The sequence below is a fragment of the Vicugna pacos genome, chromosome 19 (genome assembly GCF_048564905.1).
Source record: "Vicugna pacos chromosome 19, VicPac4, whole genome shotgun sequence".
In the NCBI taxonomy this organism is placed as follows: Eukaryota; Metazoa; Chordata; class Mammalia; order Artiodactyla; family Camelidae; genus Vicugna; species Vicugna pacos.
In genome coordinates this window covers 33025530-33041278 of record NC_133005.1, presented here as the reverse complement: position 1 = coordinate 33041278, position 15749 = coordinate 33025530, and the positions used below count along the sequence as shown (strand labels likewise).

The 15749-nt window shown below is 47.5% G+C and overlaps 1 protein-coding gene across 1 annotated transcript; it reads right to left on the bottom strand.

Annotated features, from left to right (window-relative positions):
* Nucleotides 1-2365: 2365 nt before the first annotated feature.
* Nucleotides 2366-12184, bottom strand: R3HDML (R3H domain containing like). The gene is made up of 6 exons (XM_072944277.1): nucleotides 11923-12184; nucleotides 8383-8690; nucleotides 5649-5767; nucleotides 5421-5553; nucleotides 4077-4192; nucleotides 2366-2861 (listed from the first exon to the last, which is right to left on the bottom strand). The coding sequence occupies exons 2-6, from the start codon at nucleotides 8638-8640 to the stop codon at nucleotides 2729-2731; spliced, it is 759 nt and encodes a 252-aa protein (XP_072800378.1). The 5' UTR covers nucleotides 8641-8690; nucleotides 11923-12184; the 3' UTR covers nucleotides 2366-2728.
* Between the last annotated feature and the right edge of the window lie 3565 nt (nucleotides 12185-15749).

Here is a 15749-nt window from a genome sequence, read left to right as displayed (position 1 = left end):
AGGTTTTGAAGGACCTCTTGAGACAGATACTATTTAGTGTCCCCATTTGTAAGTGAGACTGGGGCACTAAGAGCGTGACTCACCCAAGCACACTCAGCCACTGAGTTAAATTTGTACCGAGGCAGTCTGGCTTCAGAGTCTGTGCTCTTAACCCTCTTGGTTAGTCAATGTGTAAGCAAATGAGCAATCAGATGAAATTGGGGGATGAAGATCTTCAGAGAGTATAAAATACTGCAGAGGGTTGAAAGCTGTTTCAGGTTTCTTGCAGCAGAAGTTCCCCTTCAGTTGGAACAGCAGCTTAACCAAGCCAGGACACTGCCAGAGTCCCTGTCCTTAGGTCTGCAGGGTCCAAGGCATGGTAGACACAAGCCTGCCCACCTGCCTCATTTCTCCTTTGACCTGGGCTCTTCCCAGAGGCAGTTTCAGGAAAATGGGGAACCGGGGAGGTCATCTGGAACTCCCAGTGGCAGTTTTTGCTTAATCTTTTGTCTCAATCTTTCTTCAGTCCCTGAGTTTCTCCCTTCTTAGCTGAGAGGCAAGAGAGTGAATGGGTTAAGACATTGGGCTTTGGGGTCATGCAGAGCATATTCAAACCCAGCTTCTGTAGATTCCATTTTTATGTCTGTAAAATGGGTATAGAAACACTTAAGAACAGTTAAGAGAGCTGTGATCTTTCAGTGAGATTAAGTGTGTACTCAGCAGTTCATAAATGCCAGTGGCTGTTAATTCTCATTATCCTGGCACTCAGGACACAGGAGGGTAACATGGGGCAGTCAAAACAGCATAGGCATTGGGGTTGGGTGGCACTGAATTCAAATCCCACATCTGCTTCTTACCAGCTGTGTGACTTTATACATGCCATTGAATCCAAGGGGTCACATGCCACTTAAATTTCCAGAACATTTTGGGAATTTGACATAGGGTTGGCAAGTTGGTTTTTCCCACAATATAAGGACATCAATAATTTTTAAAGAAAATCTAACATTTATTATTACCATTATGTAATAAATGAAAGGACACTTTAACCACCCTCCTGCCCCACTGCCAAAAAAAAGTAGGAAGGATATAACCTGAGAGTAATGAACTCAGAACAGTGTACTTGTTTCTCTTACTTCATGCATGCCCAACATTTGGAAATGAGCACTTGTGCTAAGGCTCATTTTTCTTAGCTATAAAATGGAGTGATAATATGTACACAAAAGCACGCGTCATCTAGCTGACGTGCCGGGTGCAAAGTAGGGGCTGAAGGGCTGTTAGCCCATCCTCGGGTCTTCCTCTTGAGCTGGTTTGCCCCTCACTCCATCTCCGCTAATCAATTTCGTTCTCTCCTCTTTTGACCCTCCTGAGAGCGGAGACCAGGACCAGAAAGAGCCGCTGCAGGGGATCTCAAAGGACTTTACTGAGGGCGGAGGGAGGCGGTGTTGACATGCATAGGTCGTGGTGCAGGTGGGAATGACCAAGAGGGAAGAGCGCTCACTCTGTCCACAACAATGTAGGGACTCTGGGGGAAGGCGCCTGTTTTCATGAGTCTTTAAATGGAGCTCTCTCCAGGCCGGCAGGGAGTGGGCCCCAGCTGGAGGGCAAGGTCTGAGGGAGAGATTTTACTATCTCCAGAGACAAAAGGACTTTTGTGTGTTATGATAACTGGGTAGGGTGGGGTGGGGAGAGGGGAAATGGTTCATGGGAATGAGATTCCGCAGGAGAAATAAAGAGAGGGAGAGAAAGAGAGACAGAGATAGAGCAGAGAAGGAGGTGACTGAGAGAGACCAAGGCAGAGAGAGAGTGACTGGAAGGTAAAAAAATTAAAGAGAGAGTCCCCTCGGGCCAACTTCTGTTTTCGCCTCTCAGATCTGAGCATTCAGAGAGGTGCTGAACTACCTGAAGGGTTTGTGAAGCCTGAGCTTCAACCTGGGTGCCTTTGCAGACAAGCCGTGTAGCTCTCAGTAAGTCATACCTCTTTGCTAAGCCTCAGTGTGCCCATCTGTTAAAAGGGTGCCTGTGCCCATGCAATGAGGATAGAATGTCCACAAGCTAATTTCAGGGTATTGTTTTTTTTTTAAGCATCATCTTTTTATTTTTTTAAATGCTCTGTTTTGGCAAGGGAGGTAATTAGTTTTGTTTATTTATTTATTATTGGTTTTTTTTATTGTTATTTTTTAAATGGAAGTACTGGGGATTGAACCAAGGACCTTATGCATGCTAAGCATGCACTCCACCGCTGAGCTATACCTTCCCTTCAGTTATCTTTTACAAGCGTTGACCTGAAATGGTCCCAACTCAAGAGACAGGGACCACTGGGCCTCCAAGGCTCCAAGAAACTGGTTGGCTACTATTGGATGAATGTAGGTAGGTTTCAGGATCAAGATTATTTAATGAATACCTTTTATTGGATGGACAAAGACTTATGGGTTTGAGGCCTGAGCATCACGAAACTGCTGTCAGTGCTTCTTCCAGCCCTGGCTCTCTGAGGACTGAGTAAATTAAAGACTCAGGCCTCTTTCCTGGAGGCCAGAGAAAAAATAGTTGTAACAGGTAAGAAGGAAGGGAAGGAGGCTGTTTTCTTCTGGCACATGCTGAACATTTAGGAAATGGAATCAGGAGGGAAAATTCAGATTGGTAGAGTGAGCCCCACTCATGTCCTTAAAAAAAAAAAAACAACCCTGGTCTCTGGGAAGGGAGTCTTAGAGGGACAGACCCAGCTGGAGGCCTGCCGGAGCCCAGAGAAACTTCAGACCCGTGGGAGCCGGTTGAACTTGAGCCCAGAGAAGCACATGTTCCTGTTGCAGCTGCCTTGGTAGCTGGGAGGGCAGGCGGAACACGGCCTCCCCATCTTGTACGGTGCCTCGCCGATCCAGTTACCCCTGGAAGAGAAAAGGTCTCAGGGAGGCGGGGTCGGGGGACGGTGACATGAGCCACCTTCGCACAGATTTCCAAGTCTCAGCACTGCTTGTGACCAAGTCACCCTTGCAAGCCTCGGTTTCTTCATCTGTAAAACCATTAGACTTTCCTCCCTCCCAGGGATGCAGCGCAGGTTAAATAACGGAGCCACGTGTGCAGGTAGGATTAGCCCTATTTTACAAGAGGAGACTGAGACCTACGGAGTGGAAATGACTCATCCAAAGACTTCAGTGTGTACGTGGTAGAGCTGAGAAACCCAGGCCTGGTAACAAGAATAGGAACCAACAAGCATTCCAAAATTATTATGCGCCTGGGGGCATTACCTGGGACAGCTCACTTAATTCTCTCAACAATTGTATGAGTAGATACCATTTCCTTCCCATTTTGCAGATGTCCTTCCCTCTTTCCTTCCTTCTTTCTGCCTTTCATCTCTTCAATGCTAAGTATTTTGTAAATGATGAAGGGCTACACGAGAGTAAAAGGCAGTTATCATGATGTAATATTGAAAGTCTAAATACCATTTTTACTTAGAACCTGTTCTTGCTTTTGTATGAGCATCTGTAACGTTTGCAGATTTGTATACTGTCACGTTGTGTGGGAATTCCCATTCTCCTTTCTCCGTGTTTCCAAGAGACGTGGGTATGAAGACCACACTTGTCCTCTCTCCCACCAAGCTGATTGGAGAGTCTGAGCAAGCTCATTCCATCCTTCCTTTCTTTCCTTTGGGATGTGCCTGCCTGCAGGGAGCATGCATTCTTGGTTGCTCTATTTCTTGCGGTAAGCTTAGAGGGGCTGGCCCTGCACTTAGGAGAAGAGGCCTGTGGTTGTCCAGTGTGGTCTGCCAATGGATCTGAAGGTCTAGTTCAACAGTGAGAGATTTGCAAGCCCACTTGGCTGGCAGATTGAAGCCACATTCTCCACTACTGACATCATCAGTGAGACTGCCTATCCACCTGCCTTGGTCCTCTACCTCCCAATCGATTCTGAAACTTGGGTAAGGAAAAAAGGATTCTTGATCGACTCTCTAAAAGTACCAAATTGTACAGTATTAAGGTTATTTAGAATGGAGGAAGGCAGGGTGTCCTGTGTGTCTTCCTTTTCTGAGAATTCTGCCCGCCGCACCTCAGGGGCCACCCTCCTGCCCCAGATGCCCGTCTCTGCCACAGAGCTGCACTCACTTGATGGCGTAGTTGCAGACCAGGTACACAGCCTGGTGCCAGGTGCTGCCCCAGACCTTGATGCTGCTACAGGTGTGGATGGCACAGCCCAGCCGATTGGAGGATGCCCACACCATCTGAGGAGGGACAAAGACAGGCGAGGCTGTGAGAAGGGCTTGGGGCTGGACGGCTCCTGGGCTCGGTTCAGGGTGGATGCATTAGATGAGGTTTTCCTGGGGGAGGCAGTCTGCCCGTCTCAAGGTGACGGGACTGGAGGCACACTGTAAGATATTATTTCTCAAACTTTTTTTTTAACTACAATTAACAGTAAGGAATAAATTTTATACTGTTACCCTGTGTACCAACACCCCCACCCACCGACACACCCACCCCCACCCCACAATTGGAACAAAAGCTTTATGGACCAATATTTACTCTTACCCTGCGTGATACATGCTAATATTTTCTATACCGTTCTTTTTTTCTTTTTTTAATGGAGGTACTGGGGATTGAACCCAGCACCTCTTACATGCTAAGCACAGGCCCCACCACTGAGCGATACCCACCCTACCATACCATTCTGTTAGATTTCCTTCTTTTTTCCCGAGTAACTAGTGTTTAAAAATCATTGTTGTGTTGGAGGTTTAAACATAAACTTTGGCGTTAAACAGCCTTGGGTCAGAATCTCAGTATCACTGTCTGTGTCTCTTTGACCAAATCACTGAACCACCCTGTGCCTCAGTTTTTTCTCTGGTAAAATGAAGGTAATAATATCTCATGGTAATAAAATGAAGGAAGGCCATTTGGTTTAGGCCGCACATTTCCTAGAGGGTCTCGAACTTTGATTTTTGACATTTACTGCAAATGAGTCACAGAGAGATCGGCAGGACAGGAAGAAGACATTCGTCATACCATTGGAGGTTTCTGTCCCAGGTCTTGCAACGTGATACTGTGCTGTATTTTTATGTGTAGTAAGTGGTAACATATTCAATATTAGCACTCCAAATATACTATAATTTTTTATAATCATTTGGTGTTTCTTTTTTTTAAGATAGCAAGAAACTTAGAAAACAGAAAACACGAGAAGATGTTTGAACCTATTGAAATTGAATGCACTTTTGAACTTGTCAGACCAAACATCTCCATTTTGGGGTCAAACAATATGGTCTGACTGCCTAAGACGCTCAAAACGAGGTCAGTTCCACTCGATTCAGTGCTCACACAACTTTCCAGGCACAGGCTCAGTATGTAAAAGGAAGTCCCTAGGAGCCTCTGTTTTATTTCTAATTTCTGGCCCACAACATTCTTTTTCTCCTAAGGTAGAGGATTTGTTCTCTGTCAGCCCCTCATCCCGACAAGGGGTACCTGGGTATAGTGGGAGCAGACGGGGCCACTGCAGCGCCAGGGGCAGTGCGGGGTGCAGTCCCTCGGGGCCGGAAACGAGTAATTTCGCTTCTCCTCAGACCAAGACTTCACGAGATCCACCACCGAGCGGTACCTGGGGAGGCAGAGAAGATGGAGGAAAAGTCACTCTGCCACCAGCGTGCTCGGTGACCTTGTTGAATGAGCGAGTGAAGGAAGAGCTCAACTCACCGGCCAGAATGGATGGAGAGGTTCTGGCCCACGTATCTCATCAGCTGTGGGGGCCCGTGGGACCAAATGCACTGGGTGGCCCAGGCCTCAGCAGACCTGGCCAGCTGCTCATCCCAGACCTCGGAGAAAAGACAGGTCATGAAATTCCCCGGGGGAACAACTGCCATCATCTCGACAGTGCCTAGAGATGCACATACACAGTACCATTACTCCCCCGTCTCCTCGGAACCCTGCAAAAACCCACCTGATAAATTAGAAGACCGAAACTCAAGGTCAACAGCAAGTCCACACCAGAGCCAGAGCCACACCTAGGTTTCTGACTCCTAGCCAGATGCCCTTTTTCTCTCCCTTGGCTTCAAGCCTGAGGCTCTCTGCTCCAAGCAGGATCCCAGGGTATTGGCCCGGGAGTTCCCAGCATCCCTAGAAGTGACTGCGCCCAGGGTGATGGGAAGAGAATGGATTTTTAAATTGTATTTATTTTATTTTTAAAATGTGTTCATTTTAACATTAAAAAATTAATTCAAAAGGGTTTTTTTTCTTGAATAGTGAAAACATGCACAAATTTAATATGTAAGATGGAGGAAAAGTGGAGTCTTTCATCTCTGTCCTGAGTGAGTCCCTCCAGCCACCCTGACCCTGGGGACAACCATCGCTGTGAGTTTCTTGTGTCCTGTTCCAGAAATATTCGACACCTGTAAGCATATTATACGTATGTACATATGTTTTATATGTATAATTATACATAACATATGTAATACATAAAATAATTACATATTACATAATATGTACATATGATAATTATGTGTGTATATAAATTATAAGTATATATAATTATGTATATATATAAATTTTTTGGACAAACGGTTGGATGCCAGACACTCTATTTGGTACCCCCCTCTTTTCACTTAACATGATAGGTTATCTTAGTGATTACTCTGCATCAGGACACAGAGATCACCCTTCTCATCCTTCTTAACAGCTTCCTAATTTCCAGGTTTTATAACCTGAAGAGGCATCCCTTAAAAAAATACTAGTCCCCTTCCACTCTGACTTTCTGGGATTCTCTCAGATACTGTTCGTTCCTTTGTTTCATCTGTTCCTTCAGCAAATATTGAACAAGGACTCACAGTCTAGCAAGAAAATGAGACGTGAAAGAATCATTGCCATCCTGGTGGGTGTGAGAATGTGGTACGGGACCTGAACTGTCTTGGAGGAGAGAAAGGACTCCTGGAGCAAGAGATGTCTGGTCAGATACCTGTCCTGTGGGCAGAAGCCGGCTAGTAAAGGAATGGGGGCCCCCAAAGAGGGGTCCAGACCTCTCCCCAGGGTTGTCAGACTCACACATTTTGAGGGAAAGTAGAGGAATGTTTCCTTTGTGCCACAAATGGGCGGGGCGAGCTGAAGGGACATGCTAACATCAAACCGGCACTCACTGACCCGCCTGGGACCCCCTGCTGAGACGTCTCCCTCTCTGTTCCACAATTCATGCAATAATTAAACACCTGTTGTGGGGAGGGCCACACACACACTGGTGCTCAATAAATGTGTCATTGTTTGAAAACTGGAGGGCCTTCTAGGTGCCAGGCGCTGGGTTAATCAATGGATGAGTCAGTTAATGAACAAATAAGCGACTCGCCCACCTCTAGCTGCCTGCCGTTTGGGCTCCTGTCCCCCACTCCTCCCAACACCTTACTGCTACCTGACGTCTTAATTATACGTAAATTTTGTGGTCAGTCTTCGCTTTCAATCATCTCCACTAAAATGGACCTTGTCCATCCTGTTCTCAGCAGTGTGTGTCCACAGAACTCAGCATGGAGCCTGGCTCCAGACAGGAGCTAGTAGGTAACTGAATGGACACATTGCAAAAGCATAAGAATTTTTAGGCTGTCAGGGAGCGCGTATTTGTCTTAAAGGAGGCAGACTGACAATCTCTTTCCCTAAAGAAACCGGTAGGTGGGCTGGAAGCCTATCTGTCCAGGGTAGTTTGGGACAATGGTCCTGGGGGAGGGGCTGTGATAAAGAGAAAAGTTCCCTCCTCCACTCCAAGAGTCTGGCTTCTTGGGGGCTGGGGTGAGAGCCCCTGGCCCTGTCCCTTTGAGGGAAAACATCCCAGCTTCCTCTGTGGGTCACTGCTGTTTCTCTTTAGCCTGAGACCTTCCAGGTACCAGACCCCACTGCTCCAAATTCTACCTCCACAGGCTAGCTGAGGACAATCTGGGTGTGTCCATCAAACTCCTGAGGGCAAAGAGACGATAGCATGGAAAGCTTTAGCCACCCACCCGCGGTGAGTCCCCAGCAGGAAGCCAAAATTCTTGGAAAAGGTATTGTGTTGGTTAAGACTGCAACCTTAGCAGCTGGCAGACCTGGGTTGGAATCCCAACTGAGTGACCTTTAGCAGATTAATTCTCTGCATCTTGGTTCCTTTATTTGGAGAATGGAGTTCATTCCCACCTTGAAAAAAGAGGAGGCCCCTCAGGGTTACACGTAGTGCCTGGCTCACAGAAGATGCTCCATAGATCGCAGTCCTCTGCTCCTGCCTCCAGAAAGGACTTGGATAACTGCCTTAGTTTTCTCATCCATAAAATGAGCAGACTACTTCCTGCCCTCTCCACAGGGCCCAGATGCCAAGATACTGTCTAGGGAAGCCAGGCTCCTGAGTGGTCCAGCCCTTCCGGGGCATGTTGACTCAATGGCACTTACTGGATGGGGCACTGGGGAGAGCATGGGGACTCACCATAAACTCCATGTTGGCAGCAGGTGGGTGCACGCTGGCCCGGATGTGGTTGTGATAATCCAGTAAGGCATTCATGTCCCGGGCCGAGATGTGGCGCTTCCGCCGGTACCTGGGCACCCCCAGGCCACTCAGGGGCTGCACAGTTGCGCCCTTGGTCTGGGCCAGTGCCAGGGTGGCATTGGGCATCAAGGTGTTCATTGTCTGGCCTGCCCAGAAGAACAGGCCTGCCAAGCCCACGGTGCCAGGCAACAGGGACATAGCTGGCTGGAGAGGTCACACGTCTGCCTTGTGCAGTCAGGGCCGGCTGCCTGGAGGGGGTGGGCATGAGGGCACCAAACCCTGAATGTTCTCCAGTATCACCACCCAGAGGATGCTAACTACTGGTAACTTGGCAAACACCTCTTGACTCAGCTGTAGTCTAGGGGCACAATATCCCATCCTTCCCACCAGTGGACTGAGTGGATGGGGCAATAGGAAAAAATGCCCCCAACAGTGGCTAAATCCAGACCAGGCTGTGGGGTTAGATGAGGCTGCCACTCAAAGCCAGGGCTCCATCCCACCAGCCCAGGAGACGGACCCCAGTTCTCCCTAGCTTGGACCCCCTCTTCCCCACTCTTGCTCCAAGTGGGCTCCGTTGGTGCCTGCCAAGGGGCAGTGCCCACCTTCCCCAAGGCATAGTGAAGGGCCTGCTTGTCCCTGAGTTGCAGTTTAGGGGCTTGAGAGCGAGACACAGTAAGAACCAGAAAGCAGAGAATGAAAGAGGCAGAGAGAAAGAAAAATGAGAAAGAGAGAAAAGGAAAATGAGGGAGATGAAAAGGTGATTGAAAAAAAGAGATACAGAGAAAAGGCATGAAAGAAGTAAAAAGGTAGAAAGATACAAGAGGGAATGAGAGACAATGACAGGGCCCAAAATAGCAAGAACCTGGGAGAGACAGAAAGAGAGGGAGGGAGGGAACATAGAACAGAGAAGATGAGGAGAGACAAAAAGAGAAGAGAGCCAGAGAGAGGTGTCCGGGGGACCAGGGAGCGGGCTTCCCGGGGGCGCGTACCCAGCATGGGCAGCCCAGGCGGGTGGCAGGAGGCGGCTGAGGAGGCAGAGGACCTCTGCAGACGCCCCGGCCCGCTTGGCAGCACAGCGACGACTTTAACAGTCCGTAGGGAGCTGATGGCATCTGACGTCTCGGCCCACGGCCCCCTCCCCTTCCAGCCAGGCCAGACTTGGTCAGGAGGCTCCGCCTGCCGGTCCGTGGGCTTTCCTTTCCCGCCCTCTCCCGCCTCTGCTGTTCCCGCTTCCACCTGGACCGTGCAGGGCTGGGGCTGAGCTGCCGGTCAGGTTAGGGATGTGGTCAAGGCAGGGATTCCAGGACAAAATACCATCTCCTCTCGGGAGACCCTAGATCCAGAGGCTTCTCTCTGCCTTCCAGACCTCTCCGGCCACTCTGCCTCCAGAGTATTTTCTGACTGTTTCCCCAGCAAAGCTCTTCAGCCCCAGAGTTGACAGTTTGAATGTGGCTCCATCTAACGAGTTCGGCTGAGTGCCTGACACATACAAGCTCAGCCAACCCTCAGAAGCAGATACGATTGCTCCCCCACTTTATAGATGAAGAAACTGATCCCCAAAGAGGTGAAGGAACAGCCCGAAGTCAAGCCAGCCTTAATAGAGCCAGGATTCAAAACTAAGTGTGACCCCCAGGCCCTGCTAGTATGTAAAAAGGATGCCATTTCTGTAAACAAACCAAAGATACGTGCCTTAGGGGAAAAAGCCTAGGAAATTGTTCCCTACCATGGCGCTCCAACAGAGCGCTGTACGCCTAATTAATTAAGCCCATGGGTCTGGACTCAACCACTGCACTGTTACCCTCCCCACCAACATTCTTTTTTTTTTTTTAACTTCTTTTTTTCATGCACTAACTAGGTGTCCTTGGCAGGTTACTGAATCATCTGTGCCCTATCTGTAAAATGGGAGAAATGACGGTACCTACCTTATGGCATTGATGTAAGGATTAGATGAACTCACATATGTGCAGCACTGCGAGTGTGCACGCGTGTGTGCTTGTGCGTACACACGTGTACTTGTGAGAATGTGTTTATGTTATAGGTGTGCAAGCACACACGGACATACCCATGCCCATGGAGGGCTCATGATCACATATATGTGTACAGACATGTACATGACCATGTGGATGTCTGCACCTGTGTGTGTACTTGTGTGAGTATCTGTGTGCTTGTATAAGTGTGCAAGCATCTACATGCATGTGCTTAGGATGGTTTCTGTGGCATATGTTTGTGTGCATGGATACATGGGTAAACATGCAGGGGTGTGTTTGTGTGTGTGTCAAAGCCCCTTTGGTTTCTGAGTTGCTACACTTCAGGGTTAAGAAAGAATTTCATTTTCTCTTCTCTGATTACTTGTATTCTCTACAAATAACAAGTGATACTTTTGCAACAGGAGGGGACAGACTTACAAGAAAGATGCTATATAAAAAACCCAAAGCTAAAGCATTTGTAATCCCCCAGCCTCCTCTTCCAGAGACCTCTGAGAATCCCTAGGCAGAACCCAGTCTCTGGGTGCCAAGCTGAGTTCTGGCCTAGGTGGTGATGTGGGGTTGGGGGCTGGCACTAGGCTACTGGAGCAGGGTCCTCCCCAGACACATGGAATTCCCATCACAGGCAACTGCCCAGCCTCAGCCTCCGCGGCCCAGACAGTGCCTGCTGCCAAAGCACACACCTTCCCGCTGGAGCAGCTTCCCCCAGCCCCGGCGCTGACTGCTAGATACTGGGGGAGATTGGCAGACAGAAGCAGTGGGGGTCAAGAGCTCCTAATTTTGACCTCTACAGGGCTTTCTCATCACACCAGAAGGACAGGAAGGACTGGCTCCTATCTAGCCCCTTCTCTGCCTCCAGGATGCTGGGTGTCCTGGGGCAAGTCCTTATCCTTCTCTGGGCCACTGGAACAGTTGGACTACGGGCTTTTCTGCCTGGGATCTACAACATCCTAGGGGGGGCTCTGCAGCCCCCAGGAGGCAGACGCAAAGAGCCTTGGCACTTACAAGTCCAGGAGTGCCAAGGATCATGCTCTCCTCCCTCAGAAAGCTTAACACGGACCTCTCCCCCATACCCGGCACTTGCAATGGTTCAGAGCATTACATCCATGACTCACTTGGTCCTCACAGCTGCCTTTGAGGCAGCAACCGCACCCATGGACAGATGGGGACACAGAGCCTCAGTGACTCGTCCTAAGGCCTGGAGCTTGTTTGTGTGGTCACTGGGGTTCTGGCGGTGAACATTCTCCAACATTTACAGAATGCACACACATTCATTGTGCACACACTTACATGCACACCCTCACACATACATAGCCTCTTCCCACAAGTCATAGAGACAGCTGGTCTCCCCAATCCCTCAGATCCTTTCTACTGGACGCCCTCAGGTGCCCTTGATAAATATACAGAAACCCACCCTTCACATGTTTAATCAGCTTAAGACCTACAAGCTGTGTGCATGTGCTCGTAGTGCCCAGCACTGTTCGAAGCACTTTACCTGAATGAGGTCATTCAGTCTTCAGAACGACTCTATCAGGTCGGCGCTATTATTGTCATTGTATCCATTTTTCTCTCCACGAGGAAGCCGAGACACACAGACCTGAGTCATCTGCCTGGGGTCACACAGCCAGCGGGTGGCAGGGGTGGGATGGGCACCCAGGCAGGCTGGTCACGCTGCCTCTCCACAGGGACAGAGGGACAGACATCGAAGATAGTATGGCCCCTCAGTCCAACCACACATAGAAAATCACCATCGCCTACCCTGCACGTTCACACATCCTCGGAAACCCAGAAACTTGCCCTGGTGGCAAACACGCAGCGACACGCCTGGCTGCTCCACCAGGTGGCACCTTCTCTGCCGTCCTCGCTGACTAAGCCTATTCCCAGGTTCACTTAGGTTGCCTGTGGATAAACATGTGAAGGGTGGAGGCGGGAAATAACCAGGGATGGCCCAGATTTAGATGAATGCCTTGCGCTAGATCTCACCCCTGGGTTTTATCACATTGGATTCAGCTATCGCTTCATCCTCACCCCTCCTGGAGTTCTCCCTCATCTTGGGCAAGCGAAGGGGAAAGGGGAAAGTCTTCTCGACAGCAGTGATGTTTGAGGCAGTGTATGTTAGTGACTAACATTGCTGGCTCTGGATCCAGACAGCCTAGGTTCATGGCTTACTAGCTGTGTGACCGTGGGCAACTGACTTAACCTTTCTGTGCCTTGGTTTCTCACCTATAATTTGGGGTTGCCTCATGGCATTGTTGCAGGGATTAAATGAATTAATACACTTGACACAATGCCTGGGTAAGCAACCACTGTTAATTATAATAACAGCTAATAATACTACTAGTGACAGAAGCAGTTAACATTTATTCAGCACATACTAGGTGCCAGGCACTAAATGCTTTAGGGGCATGATCTCATTCAAGTTTTGTTCCAGTTTTATGGATTAGGTATCAGGAGCTCCATTCAACAGATGAGGAAGTAGAAACTCAGAGAGGTTAAGGACCTTGCCCAAGTTCACACAGCTAGTCCCAGTGGAAACTGGATTCCAATGCCAGGTCTCTGATTCTTACCCCAGTGTTCTTTCCACCCAGTAAAGTTGCTTTTAAGAAGAGATTGTGTTGTACAACACAGGGAATATAGCCAATATTTTATAATAACTATAAATGGAATATAACCTTTAAAAATTTGGAATCACTATTTTGTACACCTGTAACATTTAATGTTGTATATCAACTATACTTCAATGTGAAAAAAAGAGAAATGGGGGGAATAGCTGAGTGGTAGAGTGTCTTGCTTAGCATGAATGAGGTCCTGGGTTCAATCCCCAGTACCTTCATTTAATAAACAAACACACAAACCTAATTTTTTAGCATGGACATTTTTTTAGGGACTCTACTGTTTTGGGAGGGGCATTTGAGTGATAAAACTGAAGAGAAATACAAAGAAATACTACAAAAGTCAAGCTGTGATCGAGGGGCTTCGACTTCTTGATCTGACTGGTAACAGGTGGTTCATCATACTAGGTTCCACGTATGTTTTACGTGACTTTCTGTATTTATGTTTTATTTTACAATAAAAAGGCTTTTAAAAAAGTAACAGCAGTGGTAATTTATACAGTGGCACCTTCCGTCTGTTACCACCCTAACCCTGCATAAGGATTTTAACCTTCTTTCAACAGTTGAGGCCGTGAGATTCAAAAAAGGAGACAACTTCCTCACAGTCACATAGCAAATAAATCTAGGAGCCAGGACTCGACCCCTGTGGTTGGTGTGTCTCTGCAGCATAGCAGTGGTTGGGCAGCCGGTGGGGGTTCCTGACCCAGCAGAGGAGGAGTTGGAGAGATCTCACGACAGATTCAGAGACACCGACTGCTAGGAAAATAAAACACATCCAGAAGCACCTCTGGACTCCTAGGTCTGACTCCTGCTATCTTTGCATCCAGTAAGCCATGTCTCCTCTTTGGCAGGTTACCCAGAGGAAGGTAGGATGTTCTAGTAGTGGGCAAGGACCAGAGCGGTGGCATTAGATTGCTGACTCCACTCTGGGTGACCCAAGGCAAGTCATGGGCCCTCTCTGAGCCTCAGTTTCCTCATATATATAATGGGAACAATAAATAGGTGCTACATTATTTCGCTATTATGATAAATTCAGTGAGATACGGGAAGTGAGAGCACACAAAGCAAGTTTGTTCAATGTTAGCTATCAACCTCCCCAAGCAAACACTATGTGACTCCATTGAGAAAATACTCAAGAACAGAAAAAACTAATTTACAGGGATGGAAATCAGAGCAGTGGCTACTTTGAGGGGTACTGACTGAGGGAGGGGCATGAGAGAGTTCTTGCTGTCACTGAGGGTGCTGTACCTGCTTTATACTTTGATCCAAGTGGTGATCACATGGGTGCACCTATGGAAAAATTCATCTAGCTGCACACTTAAGACTTGGGCACTTTAAGTTATACCTTAATGAAAATTTAGAGTTTTAGATGGTTTTTAGAATCTTTGTTTAATTTAAAAAGATTCTTTCAACAAGTTTAAAGTTAAAATGCTACATAAGAAAAAACATACACACCAAGAAAAATATCCCATTTTCATCTCCCCAACACAGACTTCCTACCCAATACATAAATATCCTCCCCTGTACTCCCACTAAAACCTTCCACACTGTGTACACACAGCCAAGGACCCCACCATCAACGCAAATAGAAGTCAAATCCAATACAGCAGACAAGCCTGCACTCCCACTCAACCCCACAGCACATCCATCTTTAAATATAGATGTTTTTCCATTCTGGGTGCATGGAAACACGTCTTGCATGCAAACACACAAACAGAGTCACACAAGCCAAACCCACAGACTGAACTAACTGACTCGGGCAGATTTGTGAGTCAGACAGACTTTGGTGGGGGTCTTGGCCCCATCACTTTCTCACCATAGGACCTGGGGCAAGTCGTGTAATTTCTCTGAGCCTCAATTTCCTGATCTGCAAAATGGGCCCAATAAGATCTTCTCCACAAAATGAAATAAAATAAGAAGAAAGACCATGAGCAAACAAGGTTTTTGAGGGAAGGAGCTGTGTGACTCGTCTCTGTACACTCCACGACTCACATCATGTCATTTTTAGTGAACTTGTGTGTGTTGTCAATTCTTCCCAGATTAATCTTTACTTAAAAAAATTTTAATTGAAGTAGAGTCAGTTTACAATGTGTCAATTTCTGGTGTATAGCATAATGTTTTTACGTAATGTTTTCTTACATATACATATATATATATATTTATTTTCATATACTTTTTTCATTATAGGTTACTACAAGCTATTGAATATAGCTCCCTGTGCTATACAGAAGAAACTTGCTTATTTTATACATAGTAGTTAGTATCTGCAAATCTCAAACTCCCAATTTATCGCTTCCACTGCCTTTACCCCCCAGATTAATCTTTAGATCCAATACAATCTTGATCAAAATTCCAGCAAGGTTTCTGGAGGAAGTTGGGAAGCTGATTCTAAACTTCACGTGGAAGAGCCATGGCCCAAGAATTTTCAAGACACTCTATTCGTCATGGTATTAGTAATTTGTGATGATTCAGCAGAGAACAGAAGAATGAGTGGAGGGTGAAGGTGGGACATACCCATGAGCCAGGAGAACAGCAGTGCAAGGGAAGGGCACAGCATGGGCAAAGGTTCTGAGGCTGGAGGGAATCTGGTTCCTCTAAAGAGCTGAGAAAAGGCAGGTTAGGGAAGGCTAGAGGCAGTGGTTGAGATGGGGGCAGAGGTGAGCAGAGACCATTTTTGCCTGCAGGCCTTGAATGCCACGCAAGCTGCAGA

What these genes read in the sequence shown, in the direction of transcription:
- R3HDML (XM_072944277.1), bottom strand. Translation starts at nt 8,640, where the DNA reads ATGTCCCTGTTGCCTGGCACCGTGGGCTTGGCAGGCCTGTTCTTCTGG. An exon ending in CTCTCCATCCATTCTGGCCG is followed by an intron (nt 5,554 to 5,648) that starts GTGAGTTGAGCT and finishes CTGCCTCCCCAG; the next exon opens with GTACCGCTCGGTGGTGGATC. An exon ending in GTCTGCAACTACGCCATCAA is followed by an intron (nt 2,862 to 4,076) that starts GTGAGTGCAGCT and finishes TTTCTCTTCCAG; the next exon opens with GGGTAACTGGATCGGCGAGG.